This window comes from Macrotis lagotis, chromosome 1, assembly GCF_037893015.1.
Source record: "Macrotis lagotis isolate mMagLag1 chromosome 1, bilby.v1.9.chrom.fasta, whole genome shotgun sequence".
NCBI lineage: Eukaryota > Metazoa > Chordata > Mammalia > Peramelemorphia > Peramelidae > Macrotis > Macrotis lagotis.
Window position 1 is genome coordinate 436,564,020 of NC_133658.1, and position 26,665 is coordinate 436,590,684.

Genomic DNA, 26,665 nt, shown 5'->3' on the forward strand with positions numbered 1-26,665 from the left:
AACCAAACTGATCAAAGTATTACCTCCGCAGTTTTCTTCTCCCTAAAGCAGGCTACTTTAGGAAGTCCTGATGAATGACCCTGATATGCCTGATATCCAGATATTGGCCCCTCTAACATTTTCTCACCTCAAACTCCTCAAATCTTTCTGCTTGAAAACATTACTGTTTTTCTTCTCCACTGACACTTCTCACAATATCCCAGGAAACTTAAAGCAATTTTTTGCAGTCCCTGTGAGAAGGGCTAGCCTTTTCCTCCAACCACACTTGAAGAGAATCTCCCATGTGGCCTCATGATGAAGAGCCCTGGATCAATGCAGGTACTAAATATGATTCTAAAGACTGATTTTAAAAAAAGAAACCTGCTGCCTTTTGATGGAGAGAGGGTGTCAGCATTTTCAGATATGATCAATATGTTGTTTTAAGGGAAGATTTCTTCTATTGAGAGAGGAGTAGAGTTTGTAAATAAAAATAGAGATAATAAAAATTTTTTAAATCTATTCAATAAAATATTTTAGAAGACACAAAAGAAACAAGAAACTCAGGGACACAAATAGAGAAATTTTTCTAGGACTATGTTAAGTTTAATATAAACTTTTTTTAAAAAGCAAACTGTATTTAAGAAAAGCTTGTTTCTTATATTAATATCTTATAGTTAACCATTGAATAATATTTTAATATACAAGAAAACTACTTGCTCTTTGTATACTAAAATCTTCATACCTGATGATGGCATCAAAATTGAAAAAGACAATTACTTTAAAAATAAAAAGATCCCTAGACTAGGAGGTTGGTAGCCAAGAGACTGGATTTTAATCAGTCCTAGACTTTCCTACTAATTTGTTCTGCTTGACCTTGGACCAGTACCTTCACTCCTTTAGAATTTGGTTTCCTCATCTAGAAAATAAGGGCATTAAGACTATATGATGGACGTGTTCCCTCTCTTCTCTGGCAGTCTATTTTACTTTAATAACCAAGCACAACTGAGAAGCATTTCTTTCATAGTAGGCAAAAATGGCATAGTATGGGGTCTACATGAGTTTTATGGTCCTTAAGTCAGACTTTCAGTCATAAGCATGATGTCCACTCCATCAAGAGGTCTAAATTTTCATCTTTAAATCATAATTTCTGTGGTTGTAAACATTACCCTCTCTATATGTCCCTTTTAAAAATCATTTTTATACAATATGGCCAGGTAAGAGAGTAAGAAAGATATATTTGAAAATGAGGGTGGTATAAAAACAAAAGCTATAGATATAAATCTGATTTTTAAAATAATTCAGTCCTTCCCACCCAGGGGGTGCACCTAGCCCCTAAAACCAGAGTGTGAGTTTATTAGATACTTTCCTCATCCTGCATAGGATAGTTAATGGGTTGGTGATATAGGTAGGGAGGTGAGCTCATTGAAAGGGCATATACAAAATATATATCAAATTGCTTTTTCAATGTGGGAGGTAGTGGGGAGGGAAGGGAGCAATTCAAAAAATCCTTTTAAATGAATGTTAAAAATTGTTTTTACATGGAATTGAGGGGGGAAATGAAATGTTAACTTTTTTTTTAAAAGAAAAGCAGGGTACTTGGGAGACAACTGTGCCAGTCCCTTGCCTGTACCCACTCCACTATCAAACACAGAATTATGGACTCTGAAAGCACTTCCATTTCCCAAATGTTTGCACTTATACCTGAATAAGGACTATCTTATACAACCTTTCCCACAAGTGACTATGTGATATCTATCTATATCTATTTCCTGGTAAGAAGGAAATCAGTACAATCCAAAATTGTCCATCTCCCTTTTGGACAAAACTAATTATTGGGAAGGAGTTTTTTGTTTTTTCCTTTCTTCTTCTACATATATATTTAAATCTGTCTCTTGGCAATTGCCCCATTGCATTTAGGTCTGTCTTACAGTGGCCAGTGAAAGGTTCTAATTCTCCTTTCACATGACAGTCAAATAATTTAGTTACTTTAAAGTTGGCTACCTTCCTCTCCTCATCCCTTCAAGGTACTTGGCAGGCACACAGACTGACAGGAATCAGGGAGGAGGTCTCTCCCTAGGTATGGCATTTGTGGCTGATCCACTAGCTCAGCTAGTGTTAACCCATGATTTCATAAAATAAACAAGGACATCTGTAACCAGGTCTAAATTTGTACCAATTTCCCCATATGTCCTAGTAAAACCAAGTCTTCAGTTCCCTCTTAATACTGATTGCACTATTTTACCAGTATCCTTCCTAATATGTATTGTTTAAAATTTAGCACATTCCTTACTCCAGAAATATCCTGACCAAGACAGAGTTCAGCAGGACTAAAGCCTACCTCCTTCTGAACACTTTACTTCTCTTTATGAAGCTTAAATTCCGATCAGTTTTTTTGGTTGTCATGCTGCTTTTTGGCTCATATTAATCTTATAATCAGAGATTTGCTGATGTTTAAAAATGCTCACACAGTACATTTTAAAGTATTATTAACATTTTTATCATAGTTTTCTTAACTTTAGACAGCCAAGTTGCCTAACATGATAAAGTAGGCCCTGATCTATAGCTTTGTTGATTCCTGAGGCATAAATGGTCACACTGAAAATTTAACAATTAACTCTCAAAAACCAGTATGAGCTGGATCTATCAAACTTCTATTAAAACCTTCAGATCTTTTCTATATCAATTGTCTAACCATTATGGATTTTTTCTTTTACTTTTATTTTTGTTTGAGATTTTAAAGATTTTAAACTCAAATACCAAAAAAGTATTCCCATACACAGAACACAAAGAAGATTCCATATGAAATCAGAGTCTCAATCAACTCCATACTTCTTTCTTTTCTTTAAAACATATAATCAATTCCTCAAGATACATTTTTGCTTGCATTTCCTTCCAAACTTCCTTCTATTCTCTTCTGGGCATCATTAGAAATGTTGAAATGGCCATTTTTTTGGGGGGGGACATTATTATTGCTAACCCTCCATTTTCTCTTCTAAGCTACTTTTTATCTTTCCAGTTGTTTCCTCCAGAGTATTTTTTTCATTTTTTATCTCTTGCTTCATTTCTTCTAAGTATCTGGGTCCTTGTAGAAATGCTATTTTTTCCCCATTGAGTCTCTGCTTACAGTTGTTATGGTATTAGATTAACAAGAATTTCTGATTTTGTTCAGTGTTTTCTTTGATTAATTCATTTTTCCAGCTTGGGTTCCTGAACTGGAGCATTGTGTCAGGACCAGACTCCTCCTGCTGCCACTGGGGTATTTTCCCTGTCCTAAATCTCCTGGATTCTCGTGCTGACCATCACTTCCCAGACTACCCCCAGCATCCTTAGATGCTGCACTATCTGCCACCAAGATCCCTATTGTCATTCCCAGGGACTCCCCTGATCTTCTTCCAGTTTCGTAATCATCATGGGACCTTCTGCACTTGCTGTGTCTAGACACAAAAGCTTACCGACTATGTATGTTTCCTATTGCCCATGAGTTTCTGGTTGACATTTTGTTCATTTCTAGGGTAGAAGAAGTCACATGCTTGATCATTATTCAATCTAGTTTGAATGTCAGGGTTTTCCTGGACTAAGAATCTGAAAACAAGGCTATATCTTCCTTCTGTTCAGATAATTATTTTGGCAAGAAAGCATGAAATTGTTGGGGTTTTTTCCCCTGAACCAAAGGGAACTTTAAATTTATGTGCCTATTAGATATTTTGAACTGGGCATTTTATATCATCATGTTAAAAATATAACTGATAATCTTCTCTCAGATCTATTCATTCTTAAATCTCCTATCCCAGTCAAGGGAACCATCATACTTCTAATTCTATAGGCTTACAACCATCATGTCATCCTCACCTATTCACTGTTTATATATCAATATATCAGTATCAATGTTTATATACAATCAGCTGGAATCTTCAGTATTCTCATATCCAGTACAAGTTTTCATCACTTCTCACTTGTTCCGCTGCATGTCTCCTAACTTGATTCCCTTTCTCCCTCCAGATTGCCCTCTCTAATCCATATTTAATATAGCTGTCAAAGTAATTTTTCTTAAGCCATGAGAGTTTTCTAGCTATGTCACTCATCTACTCAATTAATTCTAATGATTTTTGTATTACCTTCAAGATAAAATATAAACTCTTCTTTTTGTCATATAAAGCCCTTCACAACATGGCTCCAAACATGCCTTTCTAGCTTTTTTTTTAACATTATTATCTTTTGACAGTTCAATCAAGCTAAAGTTTCTGCTGCTCCTTACCCACAGCATTCTACTTCCCATCTCCATGACTTTATATTGTCTGTCTACTAGGACTGAAATCACTCCCTCCTCACCTTCACCTTTTAGAATATACCTAACTTCCTTCAAGGTTTAGTATAAGTACCACTTTCCACATGGTCTTTTCTGGTTACCCCAGTTGCTAATGCCTTTCTCTTCAAATGACATACTTATTTTATAAACATCCATATATGGATTTTTCTTCTCCCTGAGCTAGACTGTACCCAAAGGCAAAGAATTTTTTACTGTGGTATTTGTATCTCTGTTCCTGGTATTTAATAGGCCCTTAGTACTGATTGATTAGTCTCTAATAAATTTTATCTTCTTAGCTTTGGTCCAGAGTCCAAGCCTAGGGGCAGCTAGGTGGCACAGTGGATAGAGCACTGGCCCTGGAGTCAGGAGTACCTGAGTTCAAATCCGGCTTCAGACACTTAATAATTACCTAGCTGTGTGGCCTTGGGCAAGCCACTTAACCCCATTTACCATGAAAAAAAAACCCTAAAAAAAAAAACCAGAGTCCAAGCCTGTTATTTCAGATCCCATCCTTCAATGTGTCAGCTTTGGATCCTTGGTGTCAGCTGCAAATTTGAAAAACATGTTTATTCTGCCTTCATCTAAGTCCTTGATAAGAATGTTCAACAGAGTCAAGGACACATCCTTAGAGCATTCTCTAGAAACCTTTCACCAAAGTAAATGAGCTAACAATTGACTACTCCTTCCAGTCAGTCAAATAATTCCAAATCATCCTAAAAGGTCCAGAATTCACTTGGGCAACAAGGATAGTATAAAAAACTTTGTCAGGTGCTAGGTCAGTTGTTTTCTACAACATTCCATTATCTACTGACCTAGCTACCATAGCTAACACAAGAAAATAAGGCAGTTTTGCCATGATCAATTTTTGACAAAGTTATGCTGACTTTTAGTTATCATCATTTCTCTTTCTAAGGTGCTCATAAAACATGCTTTTAATAAGAACTTCTATGATATATATGTATATATATACATATATGTGTGTGTGTGTGTATATGCTTGCAAGGCTAATGGGGTTAAAGTGGCTTGCCCAAGGCCACAGAGCTAGGTAATTATTAAGTGTCTGAGGTCGGATTTGAACTCAGGTACTCTTGACTCCAGGGCAGTGCTCTATTCACTGCGCCACCTAAGCTACCCCGAGATATATATTTTTGAACATGGACTCTATGGGAATCCTTAGTTTGTCTAAGCATGTTTGTTTTATAAAGTTCTTTCTTTTTAAATTTAAGGGGGTTTGAAAGAGAAAACATAAATGCTTGTTAACTAAAAAGTAAAATAAAAAACCAACATGTTCTAGGATTTTGCCAAGAATTACAATCAAATTCAATGACCCATGTTTTATATATTCAGATCATCTTCTCTTTTTTTGAAAATCAGAATATCTGATTTTATCTACCAGATGGCAGCCCTTGTCCTATTCTCCAGGGTCTTTCAAAGACAATAGTAGATCAATCATTATAGTTTAGGATGTATTTCTTCTAAACCCAGGTATTTATGGATTGGCTGCTCAGTGTTAACTTATTCAAATTTCTCTATCATTTCAAACTCTTACTAATTTGGTTTTCCCTTGGCACTTGGATCCCTGGGATCCCAAGGTAGCTTAAAATTTTCTCCACAGAACTCTGATTAATATAATCATCACAGGGAATCAGAGAAGCATTCCTCCCTCCCTTTGGCAGAGAGGTAGTGAACAATAGTAGAAATATAGAAACATCAGACAGAGCCTATTATATGCCAGACACTACTAAGTTTGGGGTAGTATAAAAGTCTATATACTATATACAACAAACAAGATATAAACAGGATCAGTTAGACATAATCTCCACTGGTATTACGGGAACCAGAGGAAGGTTTCTTGCAGAAGCTGAAATTTTTAGATGAGGCTTTAAGAAAGTCAAAATTGGTATATTTTGCTTAACTTTGTTGTAAGAGAGGGTTCTTTTATTTTTTTATTTTTGATGGGTGTGTGTAGAATTGAGAAGCAATGACAATGATTTTTTTAAAGAATCAATAAAACATTTCTTTAATTTTTTTCCCAGCAGTCTCCTCCTGGCATATTTGTACTCCTCCCTGTGCTTTCCATTGCAAAGGAAAAGAAGCCAAATATTTGGAGGTGAACACTAGGTTACTATGGCCAAGTTTTTCTAGGTTCAAATACCTCCTAGCAAATTCCATCCTAACCCACCTTGGATGAACTTCCCTCTGTTTACAAAGCCAGAAATAATTGAGTTTAATAAAATTTCTGAATTATACACACACACACACACACACACACACACACACACACACACACACACACACACCACACACAATCTATGCATTTTCCCCCATTCTTTCTATTTCTTCCTCAATTTTCCCTTAGTTTCAATTTTTGTCACCTACCTTTTCCTCTCAGCAGATCAGGAAAGTATTATCAGTGGGCTGACTGCAACTACTAATGTGTGGATTGGGTCACTTAACTATTTGCCCCGAGACAGAACACATTTCCTTCTGGAGGCATGGGTGTGTGTGTTGGGATAGAGGGAGGAGGTGGGGAGTGAAGACCTTGAGAGGTCTCTAGTTTAAAGGCATGGCCCTTGCTGTATCTGCTCCCACCAGTCTGGCTCTTGTTACCATGATTTAATAAAATAAACAAGGAACTCTGTGAGCAAGTCCAAAGATAAATTGTCAGCATCTTATCTATGTTCTGCCATGCCTTGTCATCAGCCCATTTAAAAAGAACATTTGTCTCTAGGAGTCTGAAACTTAAGCCTTGCTGCCCTCAGCAACTACACTACAAGCTTGCTAGGCCCATCCTTACAATAGGGGAGCGTTTCATGAGGAAGATTATTTAAAATCAAAACACTCATCATGAGGCCACACAGGGAGAGAGGACAAGCCACAACTCAACCCAATTTAGCCTCCAAAGCAGGCTGACAAACCTCTGGGAGGATGAACTAGTGGCCAGGTGAGATTGTCATAGGGAACTGAATCCTCTCCTTTGAAAACACACTTTTGTTTTTTTAAAAAAAAAAGTTATCAGTGCCTCTTTCTCTTAGCACCTCCCTCTCTGGGCTTCCATCTAGGGTCCACAAAGTGAATAAAAAAACAAAGATATTAAACTCCAAACACTGCTGGTGGAGATTGGTTGGAGGAGCCCTCAAATAGAATAAACAAAGTTAATGGGGGGCAGGGATTCATTTTGACTCCACTGTGGTTCAGGTCACAGATTAGAATTCACTTTGTCTGATAAAAGGGTCTCACCCAAGGCCAGTGCACTCTGAAAATCTGTGATTTCTCTTTCCAACTTTAGAACTTGAGCTTCTTGCCCTAATATCTCTGAGAGTTCCTTTCCAATTTTTCTTCAAAAATCCTGGCTTCTGTTCCATCCTCAATAGAATCCTATATTCAAAGTATCCCAGATACTTAGAGACCTTGAATAAAAGGTATTTTTCAGACAAGAAAGTGGATGGCATGACTTTAATTCCCTAGAAACTCACTCTTCACCTAGAATGCAATGATAAACAATACTGTCTTTGGAGGTTTATAGGCTTGGGTTCAAATTCAGATTCTATACAACTGAAGGCCAGTCTGCAGCTGGCCTTTGAGGTCTCTTTCAACTCACAATACATTAGCTAATGACTCTAATTGGGCTCTATCTGGGGCAAAGGCAGGCCATGTTCAGTAAAGGTACAGAGAGGCCAACCATGCATGCTAAGTCATCAGGCAGCAGGAGAGTCTCAATGCTTCCTTCACACTGACAATTCCATTTAAACCCACATCACTCAATGCTGTCATTGGATCATCAGAGACATGGGATGGAAGGGCAGGACTTGAGTTTCAGTTTAAGGCTGATAAATAAATCTCAAAGAGTAGATACAAATGTAAATATTAAATCTTATGGGTCCAGAAGCCAAGAATTACAAGGGGCATATGTAGATTTGTGGGATCATTAGACAACTGGGTGGTCCAGTGGACAGAAAAATTACGTCAGGAAGAAGATCCAATCTCAGACCTTTACTAGTTCGATGTCAGGTAATATCCTTCTGTCTCAGTTGGAACTTTAGCTATGATAAGCATTTAATAATAGGGTGGTTGTGAGGATCAAATAAGATAATATTGTAAAGTGCTTAACATTGTATGACTTGCAGTAGGTTTCTAATAATTGTTTCCTTCCTTGCTTCCTTCCTTTCTTCTTTCCTTCCTTCCTTCATTCCTTCCTTCCTTTCACACATCACAGCTGGTAGATGCTTAATGCTTAGGAACAAAATCCTGGTTCCCTATTCTCCAGAACCCTGTGGTTACTGAAACTACATTCTTAAAGTTAAAATCATCTGGGTCTGGAAGGTATTAGAACCACAGAAATGGCAATGAACATAAGTCTGAAAGAATCTACTTCAAGGTTATAGAAAACAATGTGGGAAGAAGTATCTAAATCTGTGATTGCCAGGAAAAGAGCACTGATGGAATGGAGGGCTAGGACTTGTCACCAGATAGTTGTATTTTAAGATGATGAGAGGTAGAAGGTGTAACAAGCTGAGATAACCCAAGGCACCAATATTCCCAGTAAATTTGTTGACTCCAAGGGTACTGTGGGAGGCAATATGTCACAGTGGAAATGCTACTAGATTGAGTCAGAAGACCTAGTTTCACAAACCAGGCTATTTTTGTATTCTTGATCTTCCAGGGAACTCAGTTTTCTTCTCTGCAAAATGAAGGAGTTGGGTGCAGACCCACCATTGCAATTCTGGCTTCCATCATCATGGTACCAAAAGGGTTTCTTGCTTTTAATCTCCCAGAGTGCTTTCCCTCTGGGTTCTGGAATTCAAATAAATTCCAACAAAAATTTATCAGTTATCTTTTTTTTGTCCTTTCAGGGATGCAACAAGGACTCCATTTCTTTAAGATACATTTCATTGTGAAATTCTTTTGAACTTTCAAGGAACTTTGATTAGGAAAGCAGTGGATCTCAGTTCAGTGAAAAGCATAAATAAGTGGACAATATGATGTGGACTTTGGAAGGGGATTAATTGTTTTGGGATCTCAAACTATGATTTCAAAATGCATTTTTCAATAATAATTGGCTATCCAACTAAAATGCATTTAAATGTATTTCCCTCCCCATGAAAGGCAGATGAATACAGACTCTGAAGGTGTGCCCTGAATTCTTGCCATTTCTTCATTCCTACAGGGAAAGTAAATATCATGACTTGTAGCTAGTGAGTGCTAGGTAAACACTGTAGATTGGTTGGTGGTTGATAAGATTGACCAGGAAAATTAGCGAATAGCTAATTAGTGATTACCATGTCCCTGCTCTCCATTCCCATTGTTTCTCTTTCTAGGTATAGTCCCACAGAAGGAAATTAGCTACATCACTGAAGTCAAATCCACTTTTGGTAACCCTAGGAAATGGTCTCTGGTTCTTAGTTTCTTCATGTAGAAAATGAAGAGGTTAGGCTAGATTATGTCGTGGTCTCTTCCAGTTATAGGTCTAGCCTATTACCCCCACTTAGAAAACACCAGATATACAGTTTCCTTGTCCACTAGACCAAGATCTGGGAAGGAGGTTGGAATGAAACTCCATCTCCCCACTTATTTCCATGTGGGTTCATTGGTATAGCTCCAGCTCCCAGTTACCACACTCTGTTGAGAGATGGCTCCCCAGAGAGGAAAGGGACTGCATTAGTATCAGGTATTCTGACTCTGAAGAGTATGAATATGAGAAGGGAGGACTGGATCAGTGAACCCTGAAATGAAGGGAGTTGCTGCTCTGTTCACTCTTACAAAGGAGAAAGTGAGAAGTCTGGAGTTTAAGTAGCTCTGGCATTAAGTCAGAGGATTCATCTTTGGAAAAATGAGATAAAATCCCTGAAGAGAAATTCGTAAACTGTCTACCACAGAGAGAAAACAAACAACTTCCTGTTCCACGTGTACAAGTAAAATAAATAGAATGAAGCTGGCTTACAGAAAAGGACTTCACTCCTCTTTTTGGTACAGCTTCTGACCATCTGTGAGCACAGAATTGGCATTCAGTTTGGTTAAACTTCCTTATAAGTTAGTTCTAGAAAGTGTCTCTTTAGACTAGTCAGTTGGCAAAGAAAAGGAGCACCAATGATTCTTTTTGCAAAGAGAATTTCTATCAGAAGTGTAACAGCATATATAACATGTGACATGTAAGCTATTAAAAGTTTTTCATGGGCCAGCTGGAGTGTCACCTTCTCCAGGGAGTCATCCCTGATTTCCAGTCCCTGCCTCCCCCCACATATTTCCTAGATAAAAGCGATTTCTTCCTCTATTTTTATTGTATTTTGCTTGACTTTGTATTTCCTTCAGTCTTCTGTTACTTGGAGGCATGGGTCCCCTTCCCCCTTCCCATATCCCAGTTCATTATTGTCAGCTCCTGGTGATCAGGGCTTGTGTTTCCTTTTGTATCTCCTGTATCCTATAGAGTGCCTTACAAAAGAAGTTGCCTAATGTTTGTTGAATTAAATTGGACCTTATAAGAATATTTATATCATTTTCTTAAATTATATCACTAATAAATCTTGTTTGATCTGGATCTGTGATTTTATCCCTATGGGAAACTTCCAAGGTGAAAATTCCCTGGCCCAATATAGATAGAAATTATGTCTGGAATTTGAATTTAAAGCTACTCGGGGCATGAGATGATCTGGTATTATTCTGAGTTTGATTTCTAGTTATAACTGTCTGCATTGTCTGCATAGTCTACCATTCAAAGAAGATGCCATATACTGCTCAAAGGGAGTGCAGTCTAGAAACTATTACAAGTGGATGTGCTATATCTGGAACAGATTAAGAGGACAACCTTGGAATAACCAAAGGCAATTATTTTCTTGCTCAGTTTCCCCATTATAGTACTTCCTTTTGATCAAGGAAGGCTTCCCACCTGATTAAATCCTGAATCTGACTTTGGTACCCTCTAAATGGAAGTGAGACTTTGTGTGATTGGCTCTACCAGTCATTAACTATAATTCCTACCTGAATTCACCCAGAGCTAAGGATTCTTTAACTTTGTATCCCTGTGTTGAGTCATTCTGTACCCTTAGGTTTGGACCTGGAATACTGTTTTGATGTTAGTATGGTCATATCCCTGCTTCTTCCTCTCAGGGCAAGTGAACTTTGGAAGCTTGTGATTGCAATAAATATTGGAATAATACTAAGACATCTGAATTACTATTAAGATACAGGTGTAAAATATCTTGCTGTTTTGATCTGAATTTGTATACATTTCATGTCTACATAAGCAAGGTTAACTTAGTGCTTGAACTTGTCATATATAAGTTTAAGTTACTGAAATATCTCCTTATTTCAGAATGATGTGGTAATAGTGAGGCAAAGAAGAAAAAACTTGTGAAACAAAGATGAATCTATTACTTTGTGAGGTTAAAGTCAGGAATCTTTTTTTATTTTTCCGCACCTTGACTTTTTGTCTCTGATGACTCTGGAGAGTAGAGTAAGGCTGAAGACTTTGCACAGTCCTGCCTTACTTAAATCCAATTTACTTGCAAGTTAAGATGTCATCTTCATGATGCCATTTTTGTCCTCTTCAAGAATGAAGGATAAGCAACAACAAGAATTTGGGGCACAAAGAGATTCTATAAATTTTCCTGGAGTCACTCAGCCAATTGAAACCAGTTACAATTTGAATTCATCTTTCTGACTCCAAGACAGGTATTCTATCCACTAGAGACTTTATTGCTACTGCCTCTCTAAATCTTTCTATAGCCTTTCCTTATATTTTTGATTTTGCTGTATTTGCTCACTAATTTCAAATATCTAAACTAGTTTGAAAGCAGAAAGAACATTTCAAATTCAATTCAAGGAGCTAAATTAAACTGTTATGCCTGCCCTCTGATCTGGAGAATGAGACATGGGAAGCTGGATATGGGGAAGGAATGGAGAGACAGAACTGTCCCCAACTGTAGTCAGTGATTCTAAGTGTAAGTGGAATATATTGCAGTTTGGGGGCATTTTTGCCTTTAACAAACACCGTCCAAGCCCCTGAGATGAGTACAATGGCAAAACATGAGATTCTGTTAAGCAGGCATCTACCTCCATCTATCCCACCCAACACACATACCCTAGACCCAGAAGGACTTTTCCAGGTCTGTGCATGCTACAAAATAGAGATCCCGGCTCTTCATAGGGCAGTCACTCAAGTAGATGGGAGATTCCAGCACTTTGGACCTGATGCAATTGGAACCAGTATCTATAATCACCTTAGACTCATAGGAATCATTATTAACTATTTATGCTTTTAGAAAGCTATAAATGTCCTCTGAGCAAGATCTCACTTCTCACTGAATGTTTTAACCTCTACTGCTGAAGAAGTATCATAGAATCATAACAAGGAATTGCTTTTACCACCTGGGACAGAAAGCTAGTGGGAACAAATATACTAGTGTACATGAGATGAGCAGAGAGAGTACATTCTACAGAAATTCTGGTCTTCAACAGAAGAGTTTATGAAGAGGGAGCATCTAGAATGAAATTATGATACAGCAGCAAGATCCTTGGAATGGTCATATTGAATCCCAAGGGAAATCTCATTGACTTGTAAAGGACTAGACAGGTGCTATAAAACCAAATAAAAAGCATGTTCAAAGAAAAAGAAAATAAAGTCTGCAGAGCATAAAAACAGGAAATTTAACTTCAATTACCAAGGAAAGTCTAGAAACCAAAGTATGATTAATAAATATTTAGAAAGAGAAATGTTAAAGCATGCTTCATGAAGTAGCATGGCTTCGTCCAGAGCAAATTTTGTCAGGCTAACCTCATTTTCTTTTTTGGTAGAGTTATAGAATGCAAGGGACTCTTAGATGAAACAGAGAATAGAACACTGGCCTGGAGTTTGAAAGAAAGACCTGAATTCAAACAGCTTACTTAGCTGTTGGATTCTTAGCAAGTCATGTAACCCACATCAGTTCCCTCATTTCTAAAATGAGCTAGAGAAAGAAATGACAAACTATTCCAGTATTTTTGCTAAGACAACTCCAACAAGCTTCAGAATCAAAGGCAACTAAAATGACTGAACAACAACACAAAAACAGATTGTGAAATGCTTTGTTGGGGTCTAGATAAGCTACATCTACATACATGCATTTTCTTGACCTACCAAAGTCTCTCATGCTGTTTGTTCTGTGATCTGTGTCTAGAGAGATGTAGCCTAAATGAAAGCATAGGTAGGCAGATTCAGAATTGTTTGAATGACTAAACCAAAAGAGTAATCACTGATGGGATGCTATAGACTTGGAATGGTATCTACAGTAGAATATCCTTGGACTTATACTGTTTAACATCTGAACTAATTATTTGGATGAAAGCACAAATGACCTGCTTATCAACTTTACAAGCAATGCAAATCTTTAAAGAATAGATAATGACTAAATTTGTCACAAAGGAGAATTCTATACAAAGGAGTCATTGAAAAGTGATAGTAATACACATGTACATGTATATACATATGTAAACTATATATATATGTATGTATGTATGTATGTATAACTTTTCCAAAAGAAAGGATAGCTAATATGTTTGAATCATGGAGTCATGATCCAAAAATACTTCAATTGAGTGACATCTCTGAAGATGAAATTTAATAAAGGTAAATATAACACTCAAGAAATCAACTTCACAAGTACAAGATAGGGAACACATAGCTAAAGAATAGTTTGTCTGAAAAGGAATCCAATCATTTTAGTGGACTGAACACTTAATATAAAACCAACAATGTAATATGCTGACCAAAAAGAATGTGCTCTTCCACTGTATTCCACGAGAATGATCCTGCTCAACTCTGACCTGGTCAGGACACACCTGAAGCACCCTATATATTGTTGGAGGGTACATCTTACAGAAGAGAGAAGCAGAGGATAGCATCTGGGTGCTAGGAGACTTCAGGGAGGCAGATTTAAATTCCAGAGCTGGAGGAATGTGAACTGTCTTTAGAGGTAGTGTGCCCACCATTTGCAATCTCCAGTTAAAGGCTGCATGGCCATTGTTTGACCAGGTGGCCTCAGAGGTACTTGCCAACTCAAGATTCTTTGATTCTTTGACTAAAATTTATATCTTCCCTAGGGCTTAACTGCATGTTTTGCACACAGTGGATGTTTAATATGTGCTTTCTGATGTGAACTGCCCATCCTTCATATTGTTCTGTCTTCAGACTCTCCAGACTGATGCATTGCCAACTCCAGTCCCGGCTTGGCACAGTTACTCCACTGTAAACAAAATGCTGGTTTCACCTGAAAGTCAAGCCAGTTAGCTCATTGATGCCTATACCAACCTAAACAGGGAAAGGGTGGCTGAGGGTGCCTACACCATGGAAAACAAATTATTGCTAAGATTTAACAGGAGTTATTTGAGAAAACCTGAAACCCTTACTCATAGACTGGCAAAGGTCCCAAACCAAGCCTCAAAGCCATTTCCTTGAAGTTAGCACTAACTTGATGGAGGCAGTGTATTTTTTTGTTTCACATCAGCACCAGTCAGGGTGCAGACTATGAGTAAATAGGAGCTTGCAGGATATTAAAACTTACATTCCATGTGGAAGTTAGAGAAGCCACAAAGGAACTGGCTTAATCAGAAAGTTGCTCAGTGAAAAGAATTGGTAATAAAAATCTGGTTTGTGGAGCAACAGGGAAAGCCCATGAAAGGAGAAAAAAACAAGGATTGATCAAATTGCTGGATCTGATAATGAAGGGGTGAGGGTGGAGTTTTGTGTGACTCAGCAGCTTAAAATAATTTAACAGAGCTGTGGCCTCTACTGCTCAAGCAATCAATCATTCTGATTGAAAAGTTTACATTTGGAGACAGAGATTTTGGGTTCAAATCTTGACTTTTGTAAGTTGTGTAAGTTTTTTGAAAGTGACAAGAAAGAGAGGTTCTGGCACATGTTCACTGGTAAATAAATATATAAATGAAATATGTGATTAGACTTGGGGATGGGGGAATTCTCATGAATTACTAGTTAAAGCAAAGAAAGTCTCTTGAAAGTCCTTTAACTGGGCCATGAACAAAGTCAGGAGTATCAAGAGACAGAGGTGAAGGAGAAAATTCCAGGCATGAGGGAAAGTCTCTGAAAAGTTATATAGGCTGTAGATAAAATAACTGAATGGTCTCCAGCATTAGTTACAAATAATCCTAGAGCAAAGTTCAGTTCAATTGTTTCCAAGTCCAGTTATACTGAGCAAGCACTAGATACCAGGCATTTGGCAAGGTCCTGGGGATACAAGGACAAATTGTTTTAAAAAATAATCTTGCCTACAATGAAGGAAGGGAGAGAAGGAAAAGAGGAAGAAAGGAAAAAAGGAAGGAAGGGAGGGAGGGAAGGAGGGAGGGAGGGAGGGAGGAAGGAAGGAAGGAAGGAAGGAAGGAAGGAAGGAAGGAAGGAAGGAAGGAAGGATGGATGCAAGCAAGGAAGCAAGAAAAAAAAAACATTTGTTATGCACCAACTATGTGCCAGGCACAAAACTTATCTCATTTGGCACTCACAATATAACTTGATCAGGGTCACTCAGCTAGTAAGTGTTTAAGATTGGATTTGAATTGAGGTCTTCCTGACTCCAGGCTCTATGAATTTTCCCCAAAGAAGTCATCTAACTGATTCTAAAAAGTAAAAATAAGCAAGAAATGAATTCCAGGAACAAGGGACAACTCATGCAAAGGCCAAAAAGTCTGGAAGGTGGAATTCTGAGTTAGGGGAGCAAGCAATTAGGCTAGAATGGAAGATGTGTAAAGGGGAACAATGTAAAATAAGTCTGGAAGGGTAAGCTGGGTCCAGACAGTGAAAGGCTTTAAATTCCAAGTTGAAGATTTTGTGTTTTATTCCAAAGGTACTAGGGAGTCACTGAAAATTCTTTAGCAGGGTAGTAAATTAATCAGAACTCTACTTTTGGAAAGTTATTTTGGCAGCTACTTGGGTGATGGGTTGGAAGGGGTAAAGACTAGAAGCAGAGAAACCAATTAGAGGCTATAGCAGAAGTCTAAGTGAGAGGGTCCCAACTAGTAGTGCTGGCTTGGTGGGTGGATTAACCATTTCCTATATGCTCAATCAACTCATCAAGCAGCATTTATCGAACACTTGGTGGGATTTTAACTTGGTACCCAGTTGAGCTTCTATGGGGGATTCTGATCAGAGCACCTCCTAGAATGAAGGTACTAGTCTGCCTAGGGAGATAAGAAAACTTCCCAAATGGAAAATGAAATGATTGGATTAGAAACTTTCCTAAGTCCCTATGATCCTCTGATTCATGTTGACTTGTCCCAGGAACAGCAAACAAACAAGCACTTATTAAGTGCCTATTGTGTATCCATGCAAAAATTCAGGAAGAGAACCTGAGTAAAATGGAAACACTGATAACCAGGTTAGTGACCTATATCATGTACAGTACAGGCAGTGTCCTGGTCCTACCACTGATTCACCGAGTGGCACTGTCAGAGCATTCCTCTATTTTCATTTCTCTATTTTCAGTCTGATTTTTCTGTTTCTCAACAAGAAGGGATTGAATGGGAACTAGAACACTGGGTGGCAGCTCATATTTGTTTTCCTTGGTTCAGAACTATGATTTCATTGGTAAAGAAGACTCCAAGGAAGGAAGTTCCTCCCACCAAGGTAGATGGCACCTGTTCTGCAATTTATAATCTTAAAAAGTTGCCTAAAGCACTGGGAGGTCCAATGATTTGTGTCCTACAGATGGTATGTGTAAGAGATGGGACTAGAACTCAGTCCTTCTTCACAACTCCGAAGTCTGGATTACTATTCTTTATGTCTTGATGCCTCTACTAAATATTTTTTTGAGGGAATCAGGGTTAAGTGACTTGACTAGGGTTCACACAGTGTCTGAGGCTACATTTGAATTTGGACCCTCCTGACTCCAGAACTGGTGTTCTATTCACTGCACTATCTAGCTTTGCACCCTTCCCCCAAATCTTAATATTGAGAGGATTTCCATATCTGAGCACCAGAATTTATGAAACAAGTCCAAAATGCTAGGCAGATGGGGCCACTAAGCCCAGGAGGGCCACCTGTGCTAGATCAAGCTGTGCTAGAGAGCCTTGGAGCTGGACCAAAAGACAACTTAGGTATGTTAGATAAGAACTGAATAAAGAAAAGTAAGTGTGTGCTTAGTACTGACTTAAATCTACTCTAGATTAGAATTTGTAATTTTTTTTTCACCAAGAATGGAAACCATATCTTCTTTCCTTCCTTTTGTTCTTTATACTTTCCATTCTTTTGAAAAAAGATTTGGCCAAATTGTGCCTTAGTCCCACCTGAAAAAAAAATGAGAATGCTGAAGAAAAATAAAAGGCTAAAGACCTTTACCAAGATCCTCTCTGGGGACACCCACTGTTGGATGTCTCTACCTAAAAGAGGTAGAGACAGCTGGGCCCCACTGACACAAGGTACAAACTTATCAGAAGACTGTTCAAGGAACCAGGAGTAGCCAATTCAATGGGAAGCAAAATCCTTCATGAATGTAAGCAATGTCTCTCAGCAAGACACTTCAGGTCCCAACTTCAGGGCCTCAAGAGTTTTGAGACAAGGATGAAATGGAAAGAATGATGAATTCTTGCTTCCTGTATAACCTTAGGTCAATCACATATCTGGTCCTCAGCTTCCCTTTCTGTACAATGAGTTGGACTACAGAAGCTCTCATTTCTTTCCCAGTTTTAAGTTCTACTATTTGGCCTGAATCTGGCACTGCCTATGCACACCCAGACCCTCCCATCCTGGCCACACCCTGTCTCCAGGATCTGCTTTCTGAAAAGCCCAGATGTGGATGGACTGAAAAGTCAAGTCTCTCCTTCATGTTGATTTACACTGTCCCATCTGTGTAATGGGTAGCTTCTTCTGATGTGGGTTGAAATCCATGAGACAATTAAAGACCTGAACATCTGACCAACTTCCTCCCTGAGTAACTGTGTGCTAAGACATTCGGCTAATGTTAGTAAACCGTCTGCTTCAAGGGCCACTTCACTATTTTCATAGTCTAGCAACACCCACCCTGCACCAAACCCTAAACCCTGCCTGGTCACAGTAAGCACATGTGCCTATCCAGTACCAGGAGCCACTGATAAAACCACAGCCCACATGCCTTTGGAGAACAGTTCAGCCATCAGATATTCTATTAAAGGACATGAGTATTACATGAATCCTAGAAACTGTCCCATTTGCTAGTGCTTCCCCCTATAATCTTCCAGTGCTGGGCCTTCTTCTAAGAAACAGATGAGTAGTATGAAGCAGACAATGTTCCCAAAGTATTATTCATTTCTCAGTCCATATATGGCCACTTACACTGGGGCAGTGCCTCATACTGAAGCATAAACTCAGTGTTTGGCTGACCTCAGCTGCTTGAAACACAGGCAAGGCAATTTAAACTAAACTTACTGCTGGGGAAAACAAAGTGTTGGAGAGCTCATTAGTTTGTTGATTCCAATGGAGTACAGAATATTTAAGATCCTGGAGATAATCTGATCCAATTCCCTCCATAGACTGATAAGGAAACTGAGACCCAGATGAAAGGAAATGACTTTCTCAAGGTCACACAGTTATGTGGAACTGGATTTAAAGCCAGGTAGTTGGACTCCAAATTCAATGCTCTTTCCACAAAACCATGCATCCCTGCTATCCTACTATCTCTGCCTACTTCCTGCCCTCTGTTTTAGGTTTCACCAGGGATAGTGGTTCTCTGGCAGTCTACACAATTACCACAACATTGCAAAAACTAAAGACCAAACAGCAAAGCTTAAGGCTGTGTAATTATAATGACCAAACTTAGTTTGAGAAAAGTTGAGAAATGTACCTCCCCTAGGTCTTAGAACATCTCACTAATTTCCACTCTGCCATGAATGACAAGAGTGGAGGAATGAATGGGCTAAATCAGGAAGTAGTTCCAGTAAGGTCACAGAAGCAGAGATAGGGAATCCCAGGCCCCTAGTCACACTTGGCTGACATCTTCTGGGCCCTATCCTATCAAAAGACAGATCTAGCTGCCACTTCTGATCCAAAACTCTTCTATTTGCCATCTCATGAAAAGTTGAGTCCCACTATTTTGAATCCTCCCTGACACAGAACATTCTCTCTTTTAAGGCAAGACCTACCTACATGAAATTAATTCCCTTAATTATGAACCACTGAATCCTCCTGACATTCCAGACTGTTTTTGATCTGTGACTGAGTGTGGCACGTATAAGTTATCTCCACTTTTTTTAATTTAAAAAAAGGGGGATGAAATGTACCTCCCAATGTTGCAGGGGTGGGGGACAATGAGTACATAATAGTAAATATGCTGCCAGATAAGATTGAGTGTGTGTGTGTGTGTGTGTGTGTGTGTGTGTGTGTATGTATGTTCTCTTTCATTTAAAATCTGGATTGCTGGGTATTTGAAGGGGAAGGATGCATTTGGAAATGATGATATAAAAACAAAATATCAACATAAATAAGATTTTTAAAAACAGCTGAGCTACATTTTGAAGACTTCAAGTCCCACAATATTTTTTTGGAAGTATTTTTATGGTTTTTTAGAGTGAAATGGCTTCTTCCAACCCAACTTCTTCCAATGGGGCAAATTCCACAGACCATACCAGAGTGGGAGCCCTCTAGACCTTGCATCCCCCAACCCAAGCAGTCTGTGAAATTCCTTAGCCTACATGTTGATGCCTGGAAGGCCAAGGACTCCCCCATGGGCATATCTAGTTTATGTTGTTTTAACAGATGTCTGTGTTCCTCAGCTCACTCTGCATGAACAACTAGTCAAACCCCATCAGCTGCCTTGAAATCTTCCTCCCCCCCTTCCATTAAAGGAGACCAAAGGGCCTAGACAAGTATAAGGACAACAAGAAACTTCTGTTTCCAAGTTGCATTTTCTGGCCCAGTCAGGGACCCTCACCCAGGCACTCTGGTGCCCTTTACCCTTTGGACCAGTGTAGATTTCACGAACAATCTTCTGTTTATAGAAAAAAGGAAAACTCCATCCTTTCACAGCTGGGTTTTCTCCTGAGGCTGATGGCAGTTTTATGGGCCATTTTATCCCCTCTGTTCCAAAGGATTAGATGCCTACAGAGCTCCAAGGACACAGGATTTTCCCAAAGACAAAAATTCTCTACAGCCATCTCCTGTTCTGGGCCAGAGTCCAGTCCTTGTCTTGCTCAGAAACTGGGCAAACACTGCCTCCTTCCCCACTGCCAGCTTCTAAGGTCAGTGAAGCTGATTAAACAGGAGCTGACATGGAGATGTGAACACCTTCTGCAAATGTGTGACCTGCTCCTGCCCTCCTGAGCAGCTGGGGGTGGGGCTGGAGGAGGGGGAGGGATGTATATTCTCTTTCCTGCAGTTGTCCACACTTAACAGGGCAAGACAGAAGGAGGCTTCAGATTTCCCACTGCCCTCTCCACAAGACATGTAGAGCCACAGCATCTTCTCCATCAGGACAAGCCCTATTTATTAAGAATCAATTATCCACAATTTGTTTTAGGCATTGTAGAGCAAAGAAAATGAACATTCCTCCCAGTCTCTGAGGAATTGGGCGGGGGGGGGGGGGGGGGGGGGGCAGGGAAAGAAAGTCCAAATCCCAAGTGATTTTTTAAACCTAAGTTGATAGATAAGGATTTCAAGGCATGGACCTTTGTAGGCCCAGATTTCTTTTGCATCTCCACTCTGCTATGGAAAATACCACTCAAGCCTGTCTGAAAGGTGCCCAGTATTTTTGATCACCTGTGGCCAAGGCAGCCGACCACATCCCTGTTTCTACCAAGCAAGCCCAGAGGGTGTCTTGACTGTTATCCTGTCTCCCCATCAGCCTTCAAGAATCGGGTCCCCTTCTTGTCTCCTCCTCACCACCTAGCACTTGTCACACGCCTAGACGGCATGATTGTTCAAGTACCTAAGACTGACTGTAAGAGGAGAAGAAGGCAGGGCTGCCCGCAGACCTCACCGGCCAAGGGCACATTCCTCTTCACTTCTCTCCTGGAGGTCCGGGAGAGGTCGGGGGTGTGCGGGATGAAAGGGATGCAGAAGTATCCTCAACCGAGTCATGGGAGCCCGGGGGCTAAGTGAGGGTGATCCTGTGAACCCGGAGGACCTCAAAGACCCCAAGAGTGACAAGGGTCAGCTCCATGGGGCATCATCATTCATCTTGGCTCGGGCCATAGAGAATCGTGACTCCTTTGATCCTATTGGATCCCTCATTAGGAGCTCAGAGTGTTCTCCGCCGACGTTGGGAGAGGGGAAGGGAGCCGGCGGAGTGCCTGGCCCGGCGGGGCCGGCTGGCTCCGGGGCGGGGCGGAGCGGCGGGCGCCCGAGCATCGCGCCCAGCGCGCGGTCCCGGAGCTGGGCAGCTCCAAGCGACGCGGACCGCGGGACGATGCCTCCTTCCCGAGCCAGGCGCCGCCCGGGCTCAAACTCTGGAAGCGGCTCTTTCGGGGCGGGGGCTCCGGGCCAGCTCCGGGCCAGCTGCGGGCACTGGCGGACGGCGGCCCCAGCCGCGGGTCAGCACACTGTGTCCGTCCCCCATCCCCACCGGGTCTGGGAGCGCCTTTGTCTCCAGACCCCTCCCCGGGATCCCCCTCCCCGGGATCCCCCTCCCCGGGATCCCCCTCCCCGGGATCCCCCTCCTAGAACCCCCTCCCCGGGATTCCCTCTCGCGGGCCCCGGACTCACCCGGGAGATGGTGAGCGCGGTACTAAAGTCCTTGCCGCCCACCAGGCGGAAGCCCCAGGGTGAGGGGCCCTGGAGAGTGACTGTGTGGGGCATGGCGTCTCGGGGGGCCGGGTCACCGGGGGGCAGGACACCGGGGGCCGCTGCCGCGATCCCGCCACTGCCGCAGCTGCCGCGGCTGCCTCCGGGGCCCCTGGGTCGGCTCCGGTGCATCCCCGGCCCGCTGCAGCCCCTCCCCTCCCTCCTCCTCCTCCTCCTCCCCCAGCCCAGGGAACGCCTCCCCAGCCAGTCACTCCCAAAGCCTGGATCTCAGACTCTGACAGGTCAGACAGGGTCCGGGCAGATTTCGGAGAGACTCATCCCCTCCCTGGGCTAGAAAGCAAGCTGCGACCCCAAGGGAACCAGGATCAGACTCCCCGAACCCGGCCCGTTCGTCCCAGGTCCCATTCCTTTCTTCCTCATTCACCCCTATCCCCTCCTCGGAGAAAATCCGGGCTGGATGCGCCAGTCCTGGGACGTCTTGGCTCGCACACCTGCGGGAGGCGAGGCTGCGAGATCCCGGGAGGAAATTCTGGGCCCCTCTTGCCCCGCGACTCCCCAGCAGGGAACCGCGACTCCAGGGAGAGCCTCGCTTCACTGCCCTCGGGGGCAGGGGGGCAGACTGCCCGAACCCGGGCACCAACCAGACTTAAGTGGTTTTTCGTCTCTGTTTTGGGGAAGCAGGAAGGCCAGGGGACAGTGACTAACTCACCAATGCACCCTGTTCCCGTCCCGCATATCTGAACTATAAAGGCCCTTGAGTTGACAGCTACAGTTATTTGCTCAGTTCTCACTGCTGTCTCCGCCCTTGGCCCCCTGTGCCTCCCCAGCCTGCAACTCCGACTACCCTGTCTAGAAAACAGGACATGGAACTGATGCCAGATTCTAAGGGAAATGCCCTAGGAAGCTTCAGAGGGAAATCCCCTCTTCCCCAGAGAGATTTTGGGGTCAATGTGTTCCCCTCCAGGGGTGCTTTTTGCACCCTAAATTAGAAAGATTGGACTCCAGATTGCTTCAAACAATGGTGCGGAAGTTAGGACTCCACAGAAGGCAGTGCTCAGGATCTGGGAGCTCTCTGTTCTTGGAGTAGTTGAGAGAGTTGAAATGAGGCAGCTAGGAATGACCTGGTCTCAAACTGTTCCTGATAAGGGCAGTGGTCATAGGAACAGAGTAAGGTATATCCACATATGGATATTTATCACACATACATATATATATATGTATATATATACATATATATATTATTTGATATATAGCAGGCATCTATGTGACTCAGTGCATAGAAGATGGGGCCTGTTACAGTAAGGAAGACTGGAGTTTAAATATGGTCTCAGATATCCAGACACTAACTTTGTGACCCTTGGCAAATCACTTAACCAGTTTGCCTTAATTCTGTGGAGAAAGGAATGCCAAACTTCTTCAGTTTCTTTGCCAATAAAACCCCATAGAAATATAGGCCATGGAGTTAGAAAATTAGACACAACTCAACAATATATATATATATATATATATATATGTATATGTATATGTATATGTATATGTATATGTATATATATACACATATATGTATATATCCACACACACACTATATACATGTATGATTTTATTGAAATGGTATTGGTTGAATTAATTAAATTCTATAATTTATTAAGAGCCTACTGGAAAAGGAATTTTTACCATAAGGAACTTATATTCTATTGGGCAGAAACTATTTGTACATAGAAAATTAGATACAAGAGTAGTTTGAGTTAGAACAACTGGTTCCAGGAGCAACAAAGAAATTACCTTTTCTACTCATATGGTTAGAAGAAACATTTATAACTTATATGACAGAAAGAATCATAAAAGTTTATCTTTTAGAGGAACAATTTTGACTAATCTAATATAGTTAGCCCCATACCATGCTACCCTACCTTTCTACCCTACCAAATAAAGGAATTTCAGAGCTCCAGAATATGGAATTAGATGCAAGGGCAATTTGTATTAGAATAAGAATTCTAGAGGATATGATAGAAAGGTAGGGTAGCATGGTATGGGGCTAACTATATTAGATTAGTCAAAATTGTTCCTCTAAAAGATAAACTTTTATGATTCTATCACATAAGTTAGGTGCAAGAGAAATTTGTATTAGAATGGCTAACAAACCATTCTAACATAGTTAAAATTAGAAGAGAAACAGTAACTTGAAAAATCTTTCAAGCAAGTTGCACCTGATAAAGATCTCATATTTTAGCTATAAAAAGAATTGATCAAACGGATAATACTAAGATCCATTACCCAGGAAATAAATTGGCAAAGGATATGAAGAAGCAACTTCCAAAGGAAGAAACCTAACCTATTAACAGCTACTTGTAAAAAAATTTACTCTAAATCATTAATAATTAGAGATGTGCAAATTAAAGCATCAAAAAGTCCTACCTCAAACACATCAGACTGACAAAGATGTCAGAAGAGGAAAATGATAAACAGGGGTGATGTGAAAAACAGTCTCAGTGGTTCAGTGTTAGTGGTGTGATGGTTCCAACTCTTTTTGAAAGCAATTTGGAACTATACTCTAAAAGTTAGTCATCTTTTACCTGGCAATATCACAGAAAAGGACCTAAATTAAACAGACATATTTATAGAAATTCTTTTTGTAGAAACCCCCAAACTAAGGGGGGTTGCCATCAAAAATAGTTATAGAAATTATGGGACATGAATAGACTATATAGAGAGATGGTCATAACCTTGATTTTTCCATCATTTACAAGAGTTCCATTTCCATGTTCTGGAGCTCTGAAATTTCTTTATTTGGTTATAATCTTTTATCATTCTTCCTTTGTTTCAGTCGTACAATGCCTCATTCCTACTATGACCTTCAATCCCTTGACCTCTCTGTTCTTTCTCAGGCCATGAACAAGGGTCACATTCTCCTATCTTTCCTATTTTTACCAGATGGTAAAAGCAGTTGAACTCTACTTCTCTCAAAGTTCCTTGTCTCTTATTCTATAGATGATCTTGTCTTGCCAAGCATCAATCTTAGATTATTCCCACCATCATGCCTTCTCTACTGAATTAAGTTGGAGAAAATAATGAAATAATGCAGAAATAATTCACTAAAAATTTGTTGTATAATTTCAACTGGGCCCTTATTGCATCAAAACAATTGTTTTATATCTTCCTAATTGATTCCAACTGAAATTGATTTCCAAGCTATTTTCATCCTCCTTCTGTGACTTCTTCACCAAACCTCCTGTGACTTTCCCCTTCTCCATACTAACTGCTGAGAACCTTTACAAGTTGCTCACACTTTGCCCCTGGCCCTGGTTGGGGGTGGGGGTGGGGGAAGATATGAAGACAAAAAAGAAATAGTCCCTGCCTTAAATAACTTATATTTAATTTGTGAAAATATTTTGGACATAGAAAACTAGATGCAAGGGCAATTTGTATTAGAATAAGAATTCTAGAGGATATGATAGGTAGGGTAGCATGGTATGGAGCTAACAATCCTTTCTCTGTAAAGCTGTTGGGTTCACCAAAAGGAAAAATTCTGTGTTCTCTCTCATTCATTTGTCCCAGCCAAAGTGTCCTGGGCATGACTTTGCCAGTCATAGAAACCAGAATCCTGCCATCCTGTGGAGTGATTCAGAAAAGAATTTTAAGTCTTTTGCCACTACTCTTTATTATTCTCTTTCTGTGGTTTCCTATGCTTTCTGTTCTCTCTCTCTCTCTCTCTCTCTCTCTCTCTCTCTCTCTCTCTCTCTCTCTCTCTCTCTCTGATTCTGGGTCTGGGTCTGGTTTTGTCTCTTTATCTCTGTTTTTCTCTGTTTGCCTTTCTGTTTCTGATAGTTTCTGCCTCTCCCTCTGGTTCTGGCTCTATCTCTCTGCCTCACTTTCTGTGTGTGTGTCTCTCTCTGGCTCTGGCTCTGGCTCTGACTCTGGCTCTCTCTGGCTCTGGCTCTCTTTCTGTTTCTATCTCTCTCTGTTTCTTTCTCTGTGTCTCTGTGTCTGTCTGTCTGTCTGTCTGTCTGCCTCTCTCAAGTAGATTGGGCTTTGGTCCTGGAATAAGGAAGATGTATTCAAATTTGGCCTCAGAGATTTACTACCCCTTCAACCCTGGGCAAATCATTTAACCTCTGTCTGCCTCAATGTCCCAAAATTCAAAATGAGGATAATAGCAGCACTTACTTCTCAGGATCAAATGAGATAATATTTCTAAAATGCTTAGCACAGTACCTAGTACATAATAGGTACATAATAAATGTTTTTTTTTCTTGAAAAAATCTCTTTTGGTTTATATCATCTTTATTTTTGAATATATGTCTTCTATTCAGCAAACTATTCCTGGTAATAAAGGACACAAAGTCTACACATCAACTGAAACTGATAGCTTATATTTTATTCCCTAGTCATAGTCACTCAACTGACTCTTTGCTTTATACTTTTTAATATACTTTATACCTTTCAATTTCTATTAGTTCCCATTAGTTTCTCTTTCAAGAATTGTGCCTTTGTTCCCAACTATGGAAATCTCCATGTCTTTCCCTCAGTCATCTGTTATCCTGGCTCACCTGGTTCATCTGTACAGAAATCAAAGCTACAACCCTGGTTCAACCTAAAAATTCCAGAAATCCAGAAGGTAAATGTATTCTGAGTCTTCTGGGATGCTGGAGTCTCTCTTCCCAGGAGGCATATTAAATTATATATTT

The 26,665-nt window shown here is 40.4% G+C and overlaps 1 protein-coding gene and 1 long non-coding RNA gene across 6 annotated transcripts in view; one reads left to right on the top strand and one right to left on the bottom strand.

Moving 5' to 3' along the window:
• Positions 1-22,142, bottom strand: part of PDLIM4 (PDZ and LIM domain 4) — a 99,482-nt gene extending 77,340 nt beyond the window's left edge. For 2 of the 3 annotated variants that reach the window (XM_074213278.1, XM_074213277.1), the window contains exon 1: positions 21,942-22,142. In XM_074213278.1, the coding sequence (XP_074069379.1) occupies positions 21,942-22,034 (93 nt within the window). In that variant the 5' untranslated portion in view covers positions 22,035-22,142. Of the gene's footprint in view, positions 1-6,664; positions 7,285-21,941 lie in introns of those variants that run through there. The other variant, XM_074213279.1, reaches the window with a different exon arrangement.
• LOC141506468 (uncharacterized) overlaps positions 1-26,665 on the top strand; it is a 117,857-nt gene that overhangs the window by 57,476 nt on the left and 33,716 nt on the right. Inside the window, exon 4 of one of the 3 annotated variants that reach the window (XR_012473902.1) lies at positions 17,952-18,149. The exons of 1 other annotated variant lie outside the window; for it this stretch is intronic. This is a non-coding gene — a long non-coding RNA (uncharacterized LOC141506468). Of the gene's footprint in view, positions 1-3,177; positions 3,667-17,951; positions 18,150-26,665 lie in introns of those variants that run through there. One more of the 3 variants, XR_012473900.1, reaches the window with a different exon arrangement.